This window comes from Cupressus sempervirens, chromosome 5, assembly GCF_028749045.1.
Source record: "Cupressus sempervirens isolate cs-2001-9-10 chromosome 5, ASM2874904v1, whole genome shotgun sequence".
Taxonomy (NCBI): Eukaryota; Viridiplantae; Streptophyta; class Pinopsida; order Cupressales; family Cupressaceae; genus Cupressus; species Cupressus sempervirens.
In genome coordinates this window covers 741,987,313-742,012,175 of record NC_143122.1, presented here as the reverse complement: position 1 = coordinate 742,012,175, position 24,863 = coordinate 741,987,313, and the positions used below count along the sequence as shown (strand labels likewise).

Here is a 24,863-nt window from a genome sequence, read left to right as displayed (position 1 = left end):
CTGCGGTTATCAGTTGTGGGAAGTGTGAGCAGTTGATGAGACCTGGACCTGCTGCAGGCATGGAGTGTCTGTGTACCAGAGGCACTTGGAGTAGGTGTTGGACATGAGGTTGTTTTGGTGGATGCATAGAGAGCTCAGGAGGAGCTGATCATCCAGTTAAAGACAGTACAACGACACTTGGCTCAGGGTACCCAGAAGTTGGAAGCAGAGAAAGCGGCATGGGTGGCTATCAAGGTCAGCTTGATTAAGGAGACAGTATTGTGTTAGCAGAGGCTACAAATGCAATGTGAGTTGGAGACCAGTTTGGTGCAGGCACGGGACAAATGTGAAAGTGATGTGAGAAAAATAGATTATCTTATTGTAGTTAGTCAGTTAATGTATTTTGTTTGTTAATTTGTATTGGATATTTTGTAATTGTCATCCGGAGACGACTTTTTCTTTTGGGGGGGATGATGCCGTCTGTAAGTATTGTGTAGCCAATAGGGTGTTGTCGGTAAAGATTTTGTAGCCGATGGGTAGATTAGTATTGTTATGTAGCCGACGGATACCTTCGGAAAGGTTCTTCGGAAAGTATTTATACCTTGTTTGGGATCATTGTAAATCATCTTATTTGATGATCTGTATGTAATCTCTTGGCATATGCGAATGATAAATGAAGTACTGTTGTTGTTCTTTTTCATTGTTTGTGTGCATTAATCAATTAATCTATGTGGTAAACAGTTTCAATTGTGTGAGTGTAATGGTTTTCAATTTGTCTTTTATGTGGTTGCCAAAATTCTTCAATGATTGCCGACAATGGACTCCTTTCTTCTGTTCTCACCAGTGGACATCTCTTGGTACCCACTTTGCCTAATCTCTATGCTGAATTTGTAATAATCTCTTTTGTATTTCTCATACATTGATGTGTATTCTTCTTTTCTTTCTCCTGCTGGGTATATCCTAAGCCTCACTAACATTGAGTATGAATTACTCCATTATTGCCAGTCACCTGCGAATTGTTTTATGCCTCCTTCCAAGTTCCCCCTAGCACTTATTCGTTGTGTATCTATGTATCAACAAAGTTTCCTGTCTTTCTATGATTTCCCTGAATTATTTTCTTCTCCATACTTATATTGCTTTGTAGTCTTGTGTCTCACCAAATAGATGTGACTCATGGTGGTAGTGTGGCTGTCTCAAGGACATTGGTGACATTTCTTAACGAGATCAATACTGTCAAATCTTTAATGGTTAGATTATATTATTGATGATTATTATCAATGATATTATATCGATGGAAATTATATGGATTGATATTGTTTTATAATATCATATTGGTCTAGTATAATATTATAATATATATAATTAAGACATAATATTATTTTATAATATTTCTTGATTACATTGTAAAACTATTATTTATAATTAATTTGTTCATTAATTTAATTTCAATTTATTATTAAACTCTATTCTGGAAGGGGCATTAGAGCCCGCCCTTACCAAAATTGCTTGTTCTTAAGCAGTTTAAATCTTGCAATGTAAGTGGTGACTTACTATGTCAATATGTTATCCAGTAATCCTACAATGGTGATTTCAGCTTGAGGTTAGAATTGCAATACATTAATACATATAAAATTATCAAATTGGAAATACTTTACCATATTATTCAATTTAGAAAACAATTCAAAAATAAATAAATTTATCTAGTTATCTTTATTTGTTGTAGCACTTCTTCCTTGATGCATTGCTCAATAAGCTTTTGAAATATAGAATCTCAAGAATGCCCTTTGCCAATAATGACAACAATCTTTAAGAATGTCCTCTGCCAAGAATGGCAATGCTCACTAAGAAAGCCCTCTGCCAATAATGATGACTCTCACTAAGAACACCCTTTGCCAATTATGGTGGTGCTCACTAAGAACACCCTTTGCCCAACATGGTGACATTCACTAAGAACATCCTCTATCAAAAACGACGATGCTTTTCAAGAAGGCCATTTGCCAAGAATGACGACACTCACCAAAAGCGCCCTCTACCAAGCATGACAATGTTCACTAAGAACATCCTCTATAACTGACATCCATGAAGAATGCCCTCTGTGGCCAACACTCAGGTGTGCCTTCTGTGGCCGATATTCAAGAATGCTCTCTGTTGTCCTACATTTTGTCACCACAAAATGTAGGTAATAATATGAAACTTATTCAACTTAGTTTCGCATTTCTCTAAGATTACTTCGTTATTTAATTGGTTAATATTGATCGATCAATTGACTTCAATTCATATAATGAACCTTTTTATTGAAGGCTTTTGTCAAGTCTTTTTCATTTTTCTGTTTGGTGAGCTTATGCTTGGTTTTTGAAGCCTTCAATGTCCTTTTTTGTGTTTAAAAGTGTGTTTTAATGTGTTGAGTCTTTTAATTTTGTTCAAACCCTTGCTTTCGATTTTCCTTTTGATTCAATATATCTTAGGGCTTTATCAGGTTTGACAGTCAAAAGATATGACCATTTTAGTACCCAAAAGGTGGACTCTCCAGATGCAATTGCATAATTTAAAATATCATGTTATATTTTAATGTTGACATTTAGTTTTTGAAAAATATAACATAAATCACTTTATGTTATGTTTTTAAGTTACTTTATGATTTAAATTTAACACTAAAGTAACTATAGAGCACTTAATGTTATATTTTTGAGTTGAGTTGCTTTTTAATTTTTCACTTAAGTGACTATTAATTATATTGTTTGATTTTTGTTTTGTGTAACTTTATGTTTTATATGAAACATCTAAGTTAAATATTACTTTTTGAAATAATATTTGCTCTTAATATGTTAATTCTATTAAGCAAATGTTATTTTTGACTCAATTAAGTGATATTTCATAAAAAATCAATTAAACATGTGCTTAATTGATCACTTAAGTTGTGCAAAACATGTCTTTCAACTCATTTGCATGTAAATATGCAAATACTTCTAGAGACCATGTTTTTGAACGAAAGGCATGTAAATGCATGCAACTGAAAATGTGCAATGGGCCTTCTAGAGTGAGACTTGCATATTTGAGTGTTTTTAAAATATGCAATGACCTCCAGAGAATGCATTTTGCATTAAAAGTCTTATTTTAACATGTTTTTAAAATATACATTGCCCGTCCTAGAATGTGTTTTGCATCTAGATGAAAAGTCCAATTTTTAAAAATATGCCAAAGCACTCCTAGAGTGTGTTTTGCATGAGCATCACAAAAGTATGTTTTTACAATATGCAAAGGCACTTTAAGAATTGCATCCCATTCTCCACATGTGATTACATGTAATCTTACCCTCAATCTGCACTTACATGTAATTTCATTCGTTTAATTAAAAAAATTAAAAGAATCTTCTAGGAGGAATTAAATATTATTTTATTTCTTCCAGAAGGAGGTCCATCTATTGGAGGAAAAGAATAAATAGGGAGGCCAGCTTCATTGTTGAGCATCGAATGTGTTGCCATCTACTCTTCTGGATAGCTAATTAAATAAATTAAAAGAATCTTCTAGAAGGAGGAATTAAATATTATTTTATTTCTTCTAGAAGGAGGTCCATCTATTGGAGGAAAAGAATAAATAGGGAGGGCAGCCTCATTGTTGAGCATCGAATGTGTTGCCATCTACTCTTCCGGATAGCTTGTAGAGCCAAGGTTTTCTACAGTTGTTACATTGATAATTGGGAACGAACACTCCCATTGATTTGCATAACTGAGGTGGTGAAATATTTTCTAAAAGGTTGCGACTGTTGGAGAAGACAAATCAGTCTTTTCATTGTGCCAGATTTGTGGCCTAGGGCCAGATTTGTGGAGAAGGAATAAGTTGGATATTGCTACAAGAACTCTGCTATAGTATTGCTGCTACAGTCACCTTGCTACAGTGACGTTGCTATAGTGTCATTGCTGCTACAGGATCTTGCTACAGAAAAAATCTAGATTGCCTTGAGCAGTTTTCCAAGTTCCTATCTATTTCATTTGTAATGCATGGAGGTTGGATTTCAATATTTTAGGGCATGTAGAGATAATTTGTAATTTGATTTATATCAGAATTTTACATCAGAGTTGTTGCCCTAATGTCTTATTGATATAGATGCATATTTTCTCATTTATAGTCAATGCTCTATGATTCAAAAAAATACAAAAACATTTTGTTGTCAGTTGTTGGAGTTTTTGCAAGCGTATCAATTAAAGTTCGGTATTTAGAAAAAAATCAGATTATATATATATATATATATATATATATATATCCCTTGTGTGCAAAATGTTTGACGAAATTCTCAAGTTAGCAATCAGAGATATATATATATATATATATATATATATATATCCCTTGTGTGCAAAATGTTTGAAGAAATTCTCAAGTTAGCAATCAGAGATATATATATATATATATATATATATATATATATATATATATATATATATATATATCCTTGTGTGCAAAATGTTTGACGAAATTCTCAAGTTAGCGATCAGGAAATAAAATTCAGAATTGCACAGGATTTTAAGTGGTATAAGAGCTTGCTTGCAAAGTGTTTGACAAAATGTCAAACAAGTGAATTAGAGAAGAATTTGTGGTTGAAGAAGTTATAATCGGTTGGGGTTACTACAATTAATCAATCAATCTTCTTGTTGATGCCTTTTTCATTGACACCATCGTGCTTACTTGTTGACGAGTTATCCCAATTGATTATATCTGCTCATTCACGCTACTATCCCATTGGTCAATCCTTCGTCCTGTCTAAATATCCTTACAGAATTTGCTTATCCATCTGTATATGAAATTATATAATCAATAGTCGGTGTAGACGAAATTCACTTCTGTATCTTCATCTCTGATCTATAACAATCTTTATAAATTTCATGTGGATAGGTTGTTGATACTCGATGTTTATTTTATCTTTTTATGATGATGTCAAAGGTATGTAACTGTCATAATAATCTCATTCCTATTTGAAGGTGATCGTCAACTTTTTCTTTGTCTAATGACTACGAAACTGTTTCATTTTATAAGACATACAGTTTCCTCACTCCTTATTCTCCTACCATACTAAAATGTATTCTAGCTAAATCTACTCTACTAGCTTCTATCTACTGTGAGTGTCCAAGGACTACCACTTCTTGTCCACAAAATGTCTTGATGCTCTAGTAGAATTGGTTAAAAAGAAAGGACATCACAATTCACAATTATGTAGGACTGTAGGTGTGTTAATCTCACATTTAATATTCTGCTATAAGATTAAGACACAAGAATCCTAAATATCTTCATTCTAAAACTAAATCATAATTATGAAAAGGAAAATACTAACAACTAAAGTGCTTGAGTATAAGCAGAAATTACATCAACAGTAACTATTAAAATCATTTCTTAAACAAACCAAATGTTGGATTGATCTATTTCCTTTAAAGCCCAAACTCAAGTGGATGAGGAATTGGAGACATGAAAACAACAGACTTAGGTTATCTTAAAAAGCAAGAGTTGATTTCATATCATTTGGTTTCTTCCCTTGTTGATGCTTTAGTCTTGCCTCTGCAAATTATTTCCATTATTGCCTTTAAAGAATGTACTGCTCTGTTTTTTGATTAAACTTGCTCTAGCTTCAATTATGCAACAATATTAAGAAATTTTATTTCCCTATTTGTTTAAGATTAAAATAAAGAGAAAGCATTGCTATTGTATTCCTTGTTACTTAGCTATTATAGTGAATTTACTAGTTACATCTAATGATGATTTTATTCATAGAACCCTTATATGTAACGATAGTATTTAGAAAAATTATACCTCCATAAAGTTTTTTAAAATAGAAATAAACAGAAAAACGAAACTTTGCTTCTATTGTACAGGGTATTACAAAGGAAAAAGCATATGATCTTGCAAAGGATGTAACATATTTCGGTACATTAATAGTTGCTGCTGGAGATGCAGATGGTATGGTTTCAGGTGCTATACACACAACTGCAGATACTATCCGTCCTGCGTTGCAGATTATCAAGGTAAAATGTATCCCAGCAGCTTTTGTGTTGCAATGTTTTCTACATCAAACATCAATCTCAATATGATTTAACACAAGAAATATGACCTTTGGAATGTGCAACTTGTTGCATGTCAGTAATTAGTTTGTGTAAAACTATCAACTTGAAGTGACTTTATGTGTCTTGTGGTCCTTCCTAGACAGAACCAGGTATAACAGCATCAAGTGTCATCTTCATCTGCTTAAAGGACAAAGTGCAAGTTTTTGCAGATTGTGCAGTGAATGTGGAACCAACTAGTAAAGAGCTTGCTGGTATAGCAGTTGCATCTGCTGAAACGGCAATGGCATTTGGCATCAAACCATTGGTTGCCATGTTATCATATGTAACTGGTGACTCCAATGAAGGTATTTTATTTTTTAACTAATTTGTTTGGAGTCATGACTTCATAAGTTGGAGAGCTTATTTTTGGTGCCTTTTGAATTTCAGAAACTTAGTTTAAAAATTAGCAGAAATCACGAAAAACAGCATGACACCCCTTTGCTAGTTTTAGACTGTTTCTGATTTTCATATCTATTGAAGCTTGTATTTTATAGAAAAATGAGAAATAAATAAATTGTATGGATGGTTGACCATCTGGACTCAAGGCACAACCAATGGTTATTTGTAGTAAAAACATAAAAAGAAACCAAAGAGGGTTAATAAAGGGATGTAAATCCTAGAATGAATTGAAATCTTCAAGATTAATGAAAAATAATCTATACCTAGTTCAAAGGATTCATGTAATGAAGACATGGGGTGACCATTTTAGAGAGCTAGGTTTGCCAAGTATAATCCCCCTAGCATCCAAGGATGACTAGCTTGTCATAAAATACTTCACATGATGGATCTGAGTACATCATTTGGTGATGCTTTAGCTCATTATGGTTTGCTGGAGTATAGTCATCTTAATGTCAAAGATTGAATTTCTATTACTAATAAATATAGTGATACGGTTCCAATCACACAAGTTCTCAAGCAGGGGTAGAGAGAGAGAAACTATATGTTGTAAGGTTTTCACACCATTGCCCCAAAATTTTGGGTACCCCCTTTTTTTCGGTTGCCTTAGCAATTTTTCGGTCCAGAGGTTGCGAATTTGAACATTTCACAACTTGTGCGCCTTCAGGCCAGGAGGGATGTGGTTGGATTTCTTTTTTTCACTCGGTGCCAACTTGATTTTCCGGAGCCTGTAATTTTATCCTTAGGCTAAGCAAATTTCAAAGCAACATTTTTTCGATGGTTAGAATAATACTCGGTAGGATAAAATTGTAAATTTTGTACTCAACGGATTTTGGAAATTGGATGTAATTGTATAGACTTGAACATTTTCAAATGAAAATTTTAGATTTAATCGTTTTGGAAAATCTTGAATTTTTGGTGAAGAGGGAAATTTCGTGATAGTGAAATAAAAATTGGAAAATCGATTTTGGAAGCTAGAGAAAATGATTTATTTTAAAAAAAAAATTAAATTGGATTGCAAAAGTGAAAATGGATTTAATTGCAAAATTTTGCATTAAATTGGTTAAAATTGCCTTGACAATTTTTAAAATATTAAAAAAGATTGGTAAATTAAAGTTGAGAATCGATTTGAGCTTGCTAAATCCAATTTTAAATGATATTTTAATCACCAAAACATCATTAAATGAAAACTCTAACATCTCCAAGGCTTTCTTAATTTTATTTTGCAATTTTTGGTCCTAACCGGCAATTAAATGTGCAAATTTCACTATAGGCAAATTAATTTAATGTTGCATTTAAATCTAGGCCATTAATTGGGGGTATTTCAAAATTTTAGAAGGAAGTGAAGTTGAAATTAAAATCATATTTTTTGGGTTAGGTGTTTGTAATTTGAAAATTTAATTTGGCCCCCTTTATGTGTTAAATTAAATGAATTTTAAGGCCTAAGAGGTGTGAAATTCAAGGTAAATTATTGGGTCCACAATGGGGAAGGTTTAAAGCTATATTAGAGGCCTACATGACTTTTTTTAAAATTTTAAATTTTAGGGCATATGGTGATTTCGGATTTGGCTAATTTAATCCCTCTTATTTAATTTTATTTCCTTCCAATGCAGGTAGGCCCTATTCAAGGAAGGAAAGTGGTATAAGAGGGCTCCTCCCTCTCCCATTTTCTCATTCCATCACAAGCCTTCTCTTGTTTGGCAATTTTTTGAAGCAGCTTTCTTCTCTAGCTTGGCGATTTTTCTCTTGGAAGATAATTTCAGACTTAGTGATTTCTATTGGACTGGATTTCTTGTGGCTTGGCACCATTTTTTTTCCTTCAAACTAGGGCTGCGAATTTCCAGCCTAGGCAATTTTGAGCCAAATTCAGAGTTTTCTTGCTTGGGTGAATTTTATGGAGGCCTGATTTTTGGGTGAATTGAGTGGAGGATTGATTTTTTTTTTCTTGTAAAGGGGCTGCTATTTTATATTAGATCTGTTCATGGGCAGCAAGCTAAGGTTTTGAGGCATGTGTTAGCATCCATTTTTGGCAATAGAGAGGACAATTTTTGCACTTCTTCTTCAGCACTCCATTTTGGCGATTTTTGGGTAAGTCTCTAGGGTTTTAGCACCTCCATTGTGGACTGTTTTGGGCAGCATTTGTTTCATTTCCAGATCTGATCCTTTGGCGTCAATTCCAGTTTTCATAAGGCAGCAAAATCCATCACATTTGAGCACCTTCATTTTGGGCAATTCACATGTGCATGTTAGGGTTTTATTGGCGGCAACTTCTAGGGCATTTTGGACAGAATTTGGATAGTGTTTTGGAGATCTGATTTATATCATTTATGACAAATTTGAGGGCCTGGTTTGACAAGTTTTATTGCAGCACTTCATGCCCTAGTTGGGTCATAACTAAACTCTAGCAATTTTCATTGACATCTTCTACTATTGGCAATTTTTTTGAAGGATCTTGAAGGCAGATTTGAGGACATTGTTTTGTGCTCTAGATCAAGTATTTCAATGACAATTTCAAGAATTTGATCAAGTCTGATTTGGACAACATAAGGGCAGATTTTCTCACATTTTGGTGCCCTAGACAAGGAGTTTTAATAAGCATTTTCAGTATTTGCATAAGGTGGACAGAATTCCAAGGTCTTATTTCACTTGCCATGACTTCACATTCTCGCTTGGAGGGCTAAATTTTCAAATGGTGGACAATTCCAAGAGCACTAAATTCTGATTTTTCAGCTAGGGCCTCAAGATTTGCAAGGGGTTTGAAAATCTTAAGTCTGATCCTAAATTCAAAAAGAAGACCCGGCCATTGGTAAAGGTAACTTCAAATCATTTAGAGTTGAAAGGGGCCCTTAAGCTGATTTCTCTCATTCGTTCTTGTCTAGATATTGTCTCCCTTGGTTCTTCTTGCATTCATCATCCACCACTTTATCATCCTATCATAGGTTGAAGTTTGGAGATTGATAAGTGTAGAATCCATGATAGGACATTTGAAGAGGCAGAAATAAGCTAGACCATCTTAGGTATTGGAGAGGGAGATATAAGTGTAGTCCATCCTAAGGCAAAGGCGAGGCAAAAATAAGTGGTAGTCCCACCCCTAGGTTGAGGATTGAAGATTGATAAGTGTAGTGATAGGGCATTTGGTGAGGTAGAAATAAGTGTAGAATCCATCGATAGAAAGAAGGTTGGAGATCGATAAGGGTAGTCCATATCACTTAGAACCAAGGGGCAGAAATAAGTGTTTAGGATAGTAGATGTTAGTGCAAGCAGGAACCCTAGGGGAACAAATACTAAGAAAGACAAAGAGGACATGATGCCCAAAGAAACTTTCTTTTCGAAAATGAGGCGAATAACAGATACCAATGTCGGTATAGTAAATATGATACAGGTAAAGCACAGACTAAAGGTAGGACAATTCCCCATGGCAAAGATCTACAAATGTAGGATTGGCTACAGAAAGGCAAGAGAGGAGTCACTAGGTCATCAAGGCTCACCATGGAAGATTTCAAATTAGAGTATGGAGATCTCATTCCGCTTCTTAGCCAGATCATGGGCCTAGCTCAAGGTATGCAATTCAGAAACTGGATGTACTTCTTTATTGATGAAATTGAAAAAGGAAAAGAAGATTTGATTGGGCTAGGATCATAAGCAAGAACCTAGAATTGCAACTTAGGACCGTACAAAATCAAAAGCAATTCTACATGGGGTCCTACCTCTTTTATTTGATTTAGAGGCGATGAAAATTGAAAAGTGAATCTCAAGGAAGAGTGAATTTCAAGGAAAGCAAATTTGGAGGAAATGATTTGAGAATATTTGGGGCTAGAGGCCAAAGAGGTTAATTCAAGTGGATAAGAGGAGAACATCAATGAGGCAGAATTTGGGTCAAGATTGGATGAGTTGGGGAAGGTTTCCATCAAGGAGAAACATTTGGGCACCTTTTCCTCCCTCAATGCCTTTATTGGATATGCAAAAGAATATGAGGACCGTGAGAAGACATTGCAAGCAGGAAGCAATATGATGAATTCAATTGAGCTCAAGATGAAGCACACACTTTGCCTTCCCATGAAGGAAGTCAACGAAAAGCTAGCTAAGTTCATTGCTTCGGCTAAAAAGATGAAAGAAAGCGGTAGAACTATATTATAAGATCATTTGATGTAAACCCAAGTGGCAATTTCTCTTTCTTCTAGGGTAGGACAAGTGTCTAATTCTGATTGGCTACCATTTTGGTGCCTTTTCATTGGTTGCCATTTTTCTTTTTTTTCATTGGTCTATCGACGAGGTGGCATTTTCTCATTGCTTGATGGGGTGGCAACCCTAAATAGGGTTTCTAGGATCCAATCTGGATTGTTGATTTTGCTTTTGATCTGTCATGTCCCCAATTTCTGCCCTTCCTTAGTGACAACATTTCTAGCAGGGTTGATCTATTATCTGGATCCCATAGGCCAACAGAGCGTAGAGGGAACCAAACGAGGGGCTTTGAGAGTCATGCATGAGCTTCCCAAGTAGTTTGGAGCAGTAGACAATAGTTTCCTACAATTTAGGAGGGATTCCTAATTTGTAGGGATTGACTAGGAGTGGTTTAGGAAGCATTTGGAGACCTCGGCGAACGTTTTTGAAACTTAGAGTGCATCTCCTATTTTTTAGGAGGCATTCTTATTTTTTAGGAGGAACTCCCAGTATAGTGGCAATTCTCTCAGAGGTGCACATAGTAGGGCAGAGTCATTGAGACTCAATTTTGGTTGATTGGGGCTGTCTCCTACTCTTTAGGAGCATCCCTAGATTTTAGGGATGGACTGCCAGTTGACCCATCTTGTTCAGCATTAGTCACAGATAGGTGACAAGGTCAGATTCATGTTTGATTAGTCATTTTGGGCCTTTTGAGACCATTTGGGAAATATTTTAATATATTTTAATATTTCCTAAGTTGGTGATCAAATAAATTAAATAAAGTTAAGTTTTAGCCATTTTGGAGTAATAAGGGGTTTTTTGGCCTCATCTGGATGCGCATCCTATGGTGTGATAGCTCGTTGGAAAGGTCTCAAAATTCTCTAAATCTTTCTCTTTGGTCTCAAGGCATTTCAGTGAATGAAATTCTATCTATAAGGAAAAAGGTCATTTTCTAGTAACATGACCACTTCAAAATAAGAAATTATAACATTTTCACCACACAACACCACTTGGAGACACTTAGGGTTCGATTCGCAATTGAGAGGGGGTTATAAGGAGATGGAAGCTTCATTCTAAGATCATCTTTTGCATATTGAAAAACTTGTTTTTGTGAATTGGCTCTGAGAGAGCAATTCTTCATCTGGGACGCAAACCTCAGGTTCTAGATTGGCTGGGACGTAGCCTTCAGCAGTTATTGGCATTGCATTCTTCAGACAGTGTGCGTTGCTATCAGGGATAGAGTATACCATTTGTTATTGTGGATTCGGGTTACAGATTTATGGTTTCAGCGTTACAAATTGATTCTTTCAGCTGGGACGTGATTCCTTGTAGTCTTACGGTTGCCATTTGCAGTAGTTTGGCATCATTGTTGGGTGTAAGTTCCTTGGAACTGCATTGGATTTATTATTTGGCTTTATAAATAAGAAATCTGCCTGGTACGATTTATAGCAATTCTGATTTGACTCTATGTTCTTATTTATTTTCAGTCTCCTCTCATGTTTATTGTTAATTATTCATTACTATTGTGAAAACTATCAAAAACCACAGAACAAAAACAAAACTTTCTGCAACTTCTATCTATTTTCAAAGACCATCAAAGAAATCACAAGAAAATATAGTTTATTAATTTAAAAACTACAGTAGATCAGCAAGGGCATCTATCAGGGATCTTTCAAAAGAGGCCATTAGATATTTTTACGTAGGGAATTGGGATAAATATTGTCCCATATGGGATGTCATTGATCAACGATGACGCAATCTTCGTCACAGGCCTAAATATGTAGTTGCTTATCACCTTAATTCGACTTTCCAATTTGGCCCATGTTTCAAGGCCATTGATGAGGTGTGGAGTGGGCTCTATGGTGTTGTATAGAGAATGTCACACAATTCATGAGTGGGAGAAACTGTAGTCCATTAGATAGAAATTGATAAGAATTCACAAGGAGACTTATTCTCACGAGACATGCAAGAAAAATTAGACACTGTTGATGCTAGGTAAAAACGTATTTGCAATATATTCAATAGTACACCGAAGTTTTCCACCACACGTTATGATCCACTGTACCCAAGGGAAAGTACCCAAGGAAAACCACCCGAGGGAAGCACTTGAGGAAAACACTTGATGGAATCTAAGGGAAAGTACCCTAGGGAAGCATCTGCGGGAAAGTAGTCAAGGGAAGTCTATAATGTTAGAAACAATAGTCCACCAAGATAATTGAGAGGGCGGGGTGAATCAGTTATCCAACAATTAAAACAGTTATCTTCTTTAAACAAACTTAACCATTCAACCAAAGTAAATAGCAACCATACAAAGATGCACATAAACAAATACACTAGATATGTTTACTAGGGAAATCCTTGTTCAGAGGGAAAGCTCCAGTGGGAATGATGTCCACAAGATGATGTACTAATATAAATATTCTTTGTTAGAGGATGGACCGTGTTAGGAGTCTATTACAACATTTAGTACAATGAGTCCCTGTTAGGAAACTTTGAATCCCTGTTAGTAGATTTCAACGTTGTTAGGAGTTGTGCCAACCTGTTAGGAGTTGTAGTACTATGTATGCAAGAAGAGCCCACTGCCCAAACATGCAATTTCAACTACAAGAAGAACTCACTACTCAAACAAATAGTTTACTGTTATTTTCTTCTTTCCTTGTTCTTTCCTCTGTCCTGTCAACTGAACCAATCACTATCAAACATTGTAGACCAAGTCACGAACCTTGGATTTGAATACCAAATCTCATATCACTTAGCAAAACCTTGGCAATGAAGTTTCCTTCACTTCTGTACTGCTCTGCTCAACTTTGCATTCCGCACTCTCTACTGCTTTCCGAACATTCACAATTTGCATATACCATACCATGATAAAGGAAAATATCCTTCCTTTATACCAAGTTCATCAAACAATTCCTTGAGTCGGTTGCTAGTCCTTCTCAATTAATTATTATAGGACCACATTAAGAACACGTTACATTTAGTGATAACACAAATGTTTCATCTTGCAACTTGAATAACTTTCTGTACACGCTATATTATGACAAGTGAGCTTATCCACGTCATCCTCAACATGAGTTCTCCATGTCCTCAACCTCGATCCTCAAGATATCAACTCTGCTACGAGATATAACAAGTTTACTAGAACATGCCTTTGCAAACTCTATCTTAGAACAGTTATCACCAAAACCTACATAACTTCTTCTAGAGTTATCCTTTCTGCTTCCGACATTAACTGCATATGCTAGATACTCAGACGTATCTCCCATAACCTCGGGTGGTTATCATGCTCAACTAGTCATCCGTATAAACTTGATCTATCCGTTGTTCTTCTATCAGATACCACAAAAGACATCAAACATGCTATATTGACATCAATGACAAACTCAGTCATGAATGTAACATATCATGATCAAACCAATCTTCCAACATTCTCCCCCTTTGACATTGATGGCAACAGAGATGAAAGACATCTAATTCCAAGAATACCAACAAAAGATTGTCCATCTTCAAATTGTCATGTCCCTTTTCTAAAGTGGACATTAGAGACGATAGAGTTGGCCTATCATTAGAGTCCCGTAGGTTGGCAGTGATTTTTAGGGACTCAGTCAGGGTACACAGTGTTTGGATTTGGAGTTTCAGACAATAGGAGAGCAGTTGAAAGTAGTTCCTAAATTTTAGGAGGGGTTTCCTACATTTTAGGAGGTGGAGATGGGTTACATTCTTGAGTCTCTACGAGATCATTCTATGGTTTTAGTTTTGGGAGATTCAGAGACACTCCTATTTTTTTAGGAGTATCCCTAATTTTGAGGGATGGGACTGTCAGTTATTTTAGATTATCTAGCATCAGTCACAGGAGGTGACGAGTTCAATTTCACCTTGTAGAGGTGTTTTGGCTATCAATTCGCTATTTGGAAAATATTTTAATATATTTAAATATTCTCCTAAGTTTACATTTTAATAATTTAAATAAGGCTAAGTTATAGCCATTTTGGAGTAATAAGGGGTTTTTGAGCCTCATTTGGGTGAATATCCCTTGGTGTAATAGCTTGTTGGAAAGCTCTTGAATTTTTATAAATATTTCTCTTTTGACTCAAAGCATTTCGATGAACGGATTTCTTTCTATTGGGAAAAATGTCATTTTCTAGATCCTTGACAACTTTAAAAATGAGAAATATATTATTTTATAACCCAATGCCACATGGGGTTCGAGCTAAGTTTAGTGGGTTATAAGGAGGGAAAGATAAAGTTCGAAGGCATTATTGACATATTACATTTTGGATTTGTGTTTTGGGCTTTGATTGAGCTTTCAGCATTTGGGATGCCAAACCCACTTGCTTTGCCTGTTTGGGACGTAGCCCCCAAAACAGTGGTTTGGATTCTTGCAGTCAGAAGCATCGTGGAGATTGTGCCTTGTTTCTTCTGGGAAACGTAGTATTGAGTTGGAGTTTTAGCTGGGGTTTGGGTATTTTACCCATGTGTGGGCACTTTGCAGCTGTATGGCCACGCTTGGCAGCGATCTACTTTTTCACGTACAACATTTGAGAGTTGGATTCTGACCATAGCTTCCTTCTGGGCTCATATTTCACCTTCATGCCCTCAGGTTAGCTTTATTCTTGGTTGTAATCATCTGGATATTATTGTAAATCTTGATCTGGTTACATATTAGGCGTATATTCAAAAAATCTGTTTGAAGCGACTTTGCTTTAAATGTATATGGAATACATTTTCAGAACTGGTTCATGTTATTGTACTTCTGTTATTACTTATTGAGAAATTATCAAAAATATAAAACAATCAAACCCTTCTGCAACTTTTGTCTAGCTCTGCAAGAAAATTTTAATAAATAGGGAAAACATTTTTAAAAATATAAAATTACAGTAGATCAGCGGAAGAGATCCATCAGAGATCTTTCACAAATCCTTTTCATTAATCATACTCACCCATGGATATACCTCAATGTGCTCTATACCAAACTGTTATTCCGTAATCATACTCTCCCATTGATATACCTCAATTGACTCTATACCAAACTGTTATTCCGCACATTGTGCTTATGCCGAACATCTTACTTAGCATACTGCCAAACTTTTCTTCTTAGCATAATACTTCTCCCCATTTAGCATAATGTTTTTCATGCCAAACTTCTCCCCCATTGACATCAACGTCAAAGGTTTCTGCAACCCATATCTCTACAATCAACTGATACTTATTTAGCTCGAGTGTCAAAAGACATTGTTTACAACAATATCAATCAAGAGTCCTAGATGACTCTGTCCATCACAGATACTCCCCCATATAGGAAGCTCAACATCCAATCCAAACAAACAGTTTTGCTTTGTTAACCTAGACTGATGCATTCTTGCATCTTCTACTCTAATGTAGTAAGGGGCATAACCCCAAGCATATCTAGCAAATACTCAAAAGTCTCTTTGGGAAGAGGCTTAGTAAATATATTTGCAATTTGCTCTTTTGTGCTTACATACTCCAATCTAATTTCTTTTTCTGCAACTTTTTCTCTCAACATATGATACTTAATAGAAATGTGCTTAGTCGTCGAATGCAACACTGGATTCTTAGGCATATTTACCGTCCTTGTGTTGTCACAATGAATAACAACAGGTTCACTGATTTCTATCCTTTAGCATTTGTTTCATCCAAATAACTTGATTGCAATTATTTGCTGCTACAACATACTCTACTTTTGTGGTACTTTGAGATGTACAATCCTGTTTCTTGCTTAACTAAGAAACCAATCTTCCTCCAAGAAAGAAGGCTCCTCCACTGGTGCTTTTTCTGTCATCCATACTGCCTACCCAATCTGCATCATTATAAACACTTAGAGTAAATTCATTAGCTCTGTCATACCATTATCCAAATTTTGAAGTTCCTTTCAAATATCTAAATATCCTTTTTACTGCTGCATAATGTGCTTCTCCGGGATCAGCCTGGAATCTTGCAACAATTCCAACTGCATTTGCTATATCCGGCCTTGTGTGAGTCAGATATTGCAATCCTCCGATCATAGATCTGTACTTCTTTTGCTCAATAGTAGGTCTCTCATCCTTTGTAGATAACTTATGTCCAGTTACCATAGGTGTTCCAACAGGTTTACATGTTTCCAAACCAAACCTTTTTAGTAAATTCTTTAAATACTTAGTTTGAGAAATAAAGATTCCTTCTTTATTCTGTACTATTTACAATCCTAGTAAATATTTCATTTCTCCTATCATACTCATTTCAAATTCTTTCTTCATTTCTTTTGCAAACTTTTTGCTTTCTTCATCATTACCTTCAAATATAATGTCATCAACAAATATTACCAAAATCATCAAACCATTATTAATTTCTTTCCAATGCAGATTGCTATCTGCCATACTTTTGCTATGTCTGAGCTTTGTCAAATGCTTGTCTAACTTTGCATACTAGGTTCTGGATGCTTGCTTCAATCCATGCAATACTTTCCTCAATTTGCATACAATATCTTTGTCATTTGTTAAAGTATATCCTTCAGGCTGTTCAATGTATAGCTCTTCTTCGAGTTCTCCATTCAAAAATGTTGACTTGACATTCATCTGATATATTTTGAATTTCTTTTATGCTGCATAGGCTAAAAATAGTCTTATTGCTTCTATTCTAGCCACCGGAGCATATGTCTCTTCATAATCTATTCCTTCTTGCCGTGAGTAACCTTTACATACCAATCTTGCTTTGTTTCTTACAACTTCTCCTTGTTCATTCATCTTGTTCTGAAATACCCATTTGGTTCTTATCACATTCTTGTCTACTGGTCTAGGGACCAATTCCCATGTTCCATTCTTTTCTATTTGATCCATTCCTCTTTCATGGCTTGTTTCCAGTAATCATCTTTGCATGCTTCATCTGCATTTTTTGGTTAAACTTGAGATATCAAGCATAGTTCTTCATTTATTCTGCTTCTTGTCATCAGACCTTTATCTTTGCTTCCTATGATCTATTCGGATGGGTGATCCTTTATCATGTCCTTTTCTAAAGGAGTTGCTATCTCAACTCTTGGTTCCATTGAAGGTTCTGAGCTTTGTTCCTGCCTTGGTTCTCCTTCATTTTGCAAATCATTGTTAGTCTCAAAAAATATCTCATCATTCCTTGGCTTAGTAACAACATCATCATTTGAATTGTAATCAACTATTCTCTCTTGTATTCTGAACTTCTCATCAATTCTCACATTTGCACTTTCCATAATAGTCTTAGTTCTCTGATTATAACATCTGTAAGCCTTGCTTTTCAATGAATAACCAAGAAACATACCTTCATCACTTCTAGCATCAAACTTACCAATATCATAATCATTCTTTATGTAACACTTACTTCTAAATATTCTAAAATACTTAATTGTAGGTGAGTGACCAAACCACAGTTCATGAGTTGTCTTGTTTGTGTCATTCTCAACTCTATTCTTGAATATCTTGAACTTGTCAGATGCCTCCGATTTCTTTTTAAGAAATGCAACCCACATCATTCTAGAAAAATCATCCACTAGAATCATAAAATACCTTTCACCATAGAATCCTTTAGTCTTTGTAGGACCACTGGGATCTGTGTGTACAATCTCCAACTTCGCCATAGAATCCTTTAGTCTTTGTAGGACCGCTAAGATCTATGTGTACAATCTCCAACTTCGTTGTAGTGGTAAACTTCTTGCTAGGAAAAGTTCTGTTATGTTTTGCCAAAAAAAACTCCTTGCAAATTGTGTTAGTAGGCTTTACAATCTTCGACAAATCTCTAATGGAAAACATTCTACTTGTCCTCACAATACTATCAAAGTTCATATGACAAAATCTCTTATGCCATAACCAACTGTCATCTAGCTTTGCAACCAAACATGTTATTTCAGTAGGATTCAACAGAAATACATTACCTCTATAGCTGGTTCCTATTCCAGTTACCTATCCATCTTTATCTTTGATCATGCATGTCTTTTCTGAGAATTGCAACTGATAACATTTGTCTACTAGTTGTCCAACACTCAAAAGATTGTGCTTTAAACCATCAACAAAGTATACATCCTCAGTATTAGTTTTACCATCAAGAGTTATAGATCCAATACCTTTTACTTGGCATGTTGCATTGTTTCCAATTTTGACAATTCCTCTATCCTGACGTTTGAAGTCAACAAACTTGTTCATGTCATCAGTCATATGATGTGAACAACCATTGTCAATTATCCAATTAGATTTCTTCTCAACCTGTGATACCAAAGCTACCTTCTCTGGAATTTCTTCTTTAATTGCCACAAATCCAATTTCATCATCACTAGCACTCAATGCTTGTTCATCAGAATCATAATCTTCATTTGCATACAAACAGTCTCCATCTTTAAGCTTATGATTTCCCTTATACTTTTTCTCCCTTTTAGGACACTTAGATGCATAATGATTATATTCATCACAAGTCCAACATTTAAAGATTTTCTTACCTTCTTTTTCTCTTCTTACCAAAAATGGCTACTGCTTCATCAATCTTTCTGTCTTCTTCGGATCTGCTGCTGCTAGCAAAATCTCTTCGAGCACTTGTGCTCCTCAATATGTTAGGTTGAATACCTAAGGCACTGAAAGCTGTCTCTGTTCTGGTCAATTCTTCAGACTGTCTAAGTTCATTCTCAACTGCTTCAAGTCTTCTAAGCAATGTCTCCTTTGTGAAATCTTTGGTGCATTATATCAACATCTGTATCATCTGAACTGCTGAGTTAAATAGTGGTGTTAGAGTCTTCAATATCTTCCATATAACTTCATCATCATCCTTGGTTCCTCCTTGAGCTTTAATAACTACAGTAATTTCTGATATCCTGCCTATATATGTTCTTACAGATTCATCTTCCATCATCTTGGCATTTTGAAATGCATAAATCCAATTTTGTAGCTTCAACTTCTTAGAGTGTTCATCATCTTTAAAACTATTTATCAAAGCTTTTCAAATCAAATGTGAAGTAGCAAGTGATTTTATCTGATTGCACTCAATTTCAGGAAGTGCAGTCAATAGTGCTTCTCTAGCTCTCATGTCACACATGAAAAGATCTTTTTCTGCCTCGGTGCAAGTTTCTAAGTCCATTTCTTCAATGATTGTTTACGCTGTTTTTTGTCAAGATCCAATATCTCAGACCCATACACAACAAATGTGTCTTCATCTTTTCTTTTCAACTGTAGTAATTTGTTCCATCAAACTTCAGACTATCTTTCCTGAACATATTTGCCATGGATCTCTGAAAGCTATTAGACTTTTTCTTTTAAGGACCTGAAACTCTGATACCAATTGTTAGAAACAATAGTACACCAATATAACTGAGAGGGGGGGGGGGGGGGTGAATCAGTTATCAAACAATTAAAACACTTATCTTCTTTAAACAAACTTAACCATTCAACCAAAGTAAATAACAACCATACAAAGATGCACATAAATAATTAAACCAGATATGTTGATTAGGGAGACCCTTGATTAGAGGGAAAATTGTGGTGGGAATGATGCCCACAAGATGATGTACTAATATAAATATTCCTTGTTGGAGGATGGACCCTATTAGGAGTTTATTACAACATTTAGTACAATGAGTTCCTGTTAGGAGACTTTGAATCCTTGTTAGTAGATTCCAACCTTGTTAGGAGTTGTGCCAACCTTGTTAGGAGTTGTAGTACAATGTATGCAAGAAGAGCCCACTACCCAAACATGCAATTTCAACTAGAAGAAGAGCTCACTGCTCAAACAAATAGTTTACTGCTATTTTCTTCTTGCTTTGTTCTTTCCTCTGTCCTGTCAACTGAATCAATCACTATCAGACCTTGTAGACCTGGTCATGGACCTCGGATCCGAATACCAAACCACGGATCACTCAGCAAAACCTCGGCAATGAAGTTTCCTTCACTTCCACACTGCTCTGCTCAACTTTGCATTCCGCACTCTTTGTTGCTTTCCGAACATTCACAATTCACATATATCCATACTATGATAAAGGAAAATATCCTTCCTTTTTACCAAGTTCATCAAACAATTCCTTGACTCGGCTATTAGTCCTCAATTATTTATTATAGGACCACATTAAGAATACATTACACTTAGCGATAACACAAATCTTCCATCTCGCAACTTGAATAACTTTCCGTACACGCAATATTATGACGAGCGAGCTTATTCACGTCATCCTCAACATGACTTCTCCATGTCCTCAACCTCGATCCTCAAGATATCAACTCTGCTAAGAGATATAAAAAGTTTGCCAGAACATGCCTCTGTAAACTCTATCTCAGAACAGTTATCACCAAAACTTACATAACTTCTTCTAGACTTATCCTTTCTGCTTCCGACGTTAACTGCATATGCCAGATACTCAGATGTATCTCCCATAACCTCGGGTGGTTATCATGCTCAACTAGTCGTCTGTATCAACTTGATCTATCTGTTGTTCTTCTTTTAGATACCATAGAAGATATCAAACATGCTATGTTGACATCAATGACAAACTTAGTCATGAATGTAACATATCATCATCAAACCAATCTTCCAACAATCTCTCCAATCTTCCAACATATAATGTACCTATTCAACGAGTAGTGCATGTGAGTGCTGAGTCTTTACTTGTGCAAGAGAATGGATTGTGCATCGAGCGAGAAGAGGGGATTGTATGATGTAAGAGCTAGAAGGTGATCGTACATTGGATTGAGCTGAGAGATCGTATTATGGTGAAGAAGTGCAAGAGTATGGACCGTTTGTCAAGAGAGAGGACAAGACTGTTTGGCGTGAGAGATAGAAGGTGACCGTATAGTGGAATAAGTTTAGAGACTGTGTGGTATGGTGAAGAAGTGGTCTATACGGTGAAAAGAATAGACTTCATTGGGAGAATGATGGTTGATCGTATGGAGTATATGAATGATGCCATACGGTGCTAGGCTATATCATACAATGGTTGTAGAGAGGTTGTTGTGTGTTGTACAGTGGTTGCATGCATACGATAGGAATGACACATGGTCAAGTCTTTCCTTCTAGTGTTTGGTCTTTGCAACATATAAAATTGCCCTTATCTTTTTGACTGAATTGGAATCTTGGAAAGTAATAGATGAGTACTATTGTTGAGGTTATTATACAAGAAACAATACAACCAAAGTTGCAAATTGGCACAAATGGAGATTAGTCACCAAAATGCTAGCAATACTGGAAAAATCCAGATTAAACAATGATAGTACTTTAGATTACAACTTTGGACAAGAAACAAGTGATTACAGATTTGTCTCCAAGTGAAGGGGATCAAAAAATTTGGCACACAAAGTGAAATATTAGAGTGATATTTTCAGTTGTAGACTAGGGTGGGTGTGAAGCATCGAAGTTGCATTGACCAAATAGGGAGGATCCTTCACCTCCAAAATAACAGACAAGAACTCCAAGTGTAATTTGCCTTACAAAATAAAATCCAACACGCATACCTTCTACAAGATACAAGCTTGTATAAATACCCCTTTGGATAATTTCCTTAGGGTTTACAAAAGGCTTTGAGACAACCACCTCCTGTAGATAAATAAAAATAAAAATGGCCCCAAGCAATAATTATGTTTCTGGACCATACATAAATAATAATTACTTTAATATTTAATATTGGGGACATTACAGTATTATGTTAATAATTTAAAAGTTAAATCTTAAAGTGTCTATCTATGATTCTAGTACTATTACCAGTGTATGTTGATATTTTTCTTGTTTTAGATGTATGGTGGGAGATGTTTGGTACTTCAACGCAAATCTACAGAGGATTATAATTTGCATCGTGAGCCAACCATGTAGTGCCTCAAAATGCGAGCACAAGATATGTTCGAGCATATACACTTGAAAAAGTCCAACAAGTTGGTAGTGAAAAGAGAGATTGAGCTTGTGTTTGTTCATTACAACATGCACCTCCATCATAGACAAATCTTGGGCACTGACACGTCTCTTATCATTTTAGAAGAGGTTGATGCACTGTCAAAGTGGAACACTAAGGTTGATCCTGTATTCAACTTCAATGATGAAGACTTCGAATGGATTAATCAGGTCGATTGAGAGGCAGACTCGGTAATGATGGTAGAGGAGGCTAGAATGTGAGGAGAGCCATTGCAGGAACTTGAGGTTGAGAATGAGGTATCTGACTCTAAGGGTGATGAGGATGAGGATGTGGATGCCAATGAGGGTGAGCTTCAGACACAGGGAAAGAAGATGGATGCAGATTCTTCCATGACCTATATTAGGTGTACACATAGGAAGATTGCAGGGTTGACTTGTCCCTGATATAGGCTACTTTGAGCCTTAGTCTTCTATGCTCTAGCTTCTATTTTAATATATATTTTGGAATTTCAATTACATGGATAACATAGTTCATGATTTTTCTAGAATTTGATAGTGACAGTATCTATATTTCTAATGTGTTATTTAGTTTGACTTATTTTCTTCAAAAATTTGCATTTATACATATGTGATCAATGTAAACTTGTGTATGTGTGCAAGGTAGCTTCAATGTATCTCAATTATTGTGTCTTGCATATTGATTTATTAAACAATGCATGCAAAATGTTTTAAATCCTTGATAATCTTTTGATTTCTTTGGTTTTTCAATTTGCCAAATCCAAACGATGAGTCCAAGTCTTGTAACTATGATGTCAATATTGCTAAATATGAATTTGGGGCATACCAACTTTCAATGCTAGAAGGATATACGCTCCTCGACTCCATGAACATTATGCATCCAACCCCATGAACATTATGCATCTTAAAATCCTTACTTTCAAAAAATTGAAAAATACAAAAAAGTGTGTAAAACGCAAAAATTGTAAAGAATTAAATCTGTCCATCATTGAAACCACTTCAATGATGCTATGGATAAGTACCATGGTGAAACTGTGTCTCGTGCACCATGTGATAACTACATCCAGCATCTATTTAATCCTCTTGTCATCCCTACTAGTCCATTACTTTCCACCCATTTTAATTCACCCCCATTCATGGGTTACATATTTTGCTTGCACACGTTAACACCATCCCTTGCTACTATAACCATTTTTCTATCTTGTGGAGATCCTACCCTTTAACTCCACCTTTCATTCCCACAATCATGCCACACATTTCCTAAATTTTTCGTCACCCCACATATGGTAAATTACTAATCTACCTATGTTAAGAATATGGATCTACTACTCATTTCCCATCATATTGAGATTTTCCTAGTACACTGAGCTTGCTATCTCATTAATTTCATCTTAGCCCCCATTATACTGAGCTTTTGACTTGCGTGTATTACAAACCAGTCCTCTGCACGGTTTCACATTAAATCAAATCTAGAGATATCATTTTACAGTTGTCATTCATTCCTGCATATGTTGCCTATCTCTCATTACAACATACATCATCAATCCTTTCCCTTAGCGATGTATCCTTCCCAAGACTGAAATAATCAATATCTTCTCATCTCATGCTTGTGTATGTCGCTAAATTTGTGGGCTGAATGACCACTTGGTCATGGGGTCTTTTGATTTGGTTTTATGTTTTGTCTATCATGTTTCCTTTTCTGGCACACGTTGTATGCTGTTTTCATTAGCCATATTTCTCCATGGTCTCATAGGCCAACCATGACTTTTAAGGGACCTTGATGATATTTGGTGTAGGCAATTTTAGTTATAGGTGATTTCGAGGTGTTTTGAGATAGTTTCAGACATACAATTTATAGTAAGTCATTTTGGACATGGTTGGGACCTCCAATGGCAATGACATCTCGATGGTAAATGTTTAGTATTGATAGAGGATTTGTTTATCATTGATATGATTAGTTGTGCATTAAGAAAGTTACTTTATAAAGTAAAATCTGATTATTTAACTTTATTAATGCATTGTCTGTAGTTTGTTGGAAATATTTAAATTAAAGGGTCCCCTTTATTTAACAATACATTAGAGAGATAATAGTGTTTGGGGACTTAAGTTGAAGGAAAATCCTATGAAATGGGATGGGAAAAATTAAGGAAAAAGCAATTGCAATAAAATAGGGGTGAAGAAATGTTGGTAAACAGATTTGTCACCGTAGAATTTGCCCAATGGACTGTGTGGCAAACCGTTCACAATAGTTGGATAGGCCCTTGGTATGCGGCTTTCCTCTGCGTTTAGAGGGGCAGCTCCCTCATATGATATAATTTTTAAAAAGATTTTCAAATAAAGAATCTAAAACTTCAAAGATCAAGAGAAAGCTGTTCAGGACGAATGCAC

The 24,863-nt window shown here is 35.6% G+C and overlaps 1 protein-coding gene across 1 annotated transcript in view; it reads left to right on the top strand.

Moving 5' to 3' along the window:
* LOC149558056 (uncharacterized) overlaps nucleotides 1-24,863 on the top strand; it is a 233,979-nt gene that overhangs the window by 112,512 nt on the left and 96,604 nt on the right. Inside the window, exons 5-6 of the mRNA XM_089832467.1 lie at nucleotides 5,838-5,987; nucleotides 6,166-6,370. Coding sequence (XP_089688593.1) covers nucleotides 5,838-5,987; nucleotides 6,166-6,370 — 355 coding nt within the window. The remainder of the gene's footprint in view (nucleotides 1-5,837; nucleotides 5,988-6,165; nucleotides 6,371-24,863) is intronic.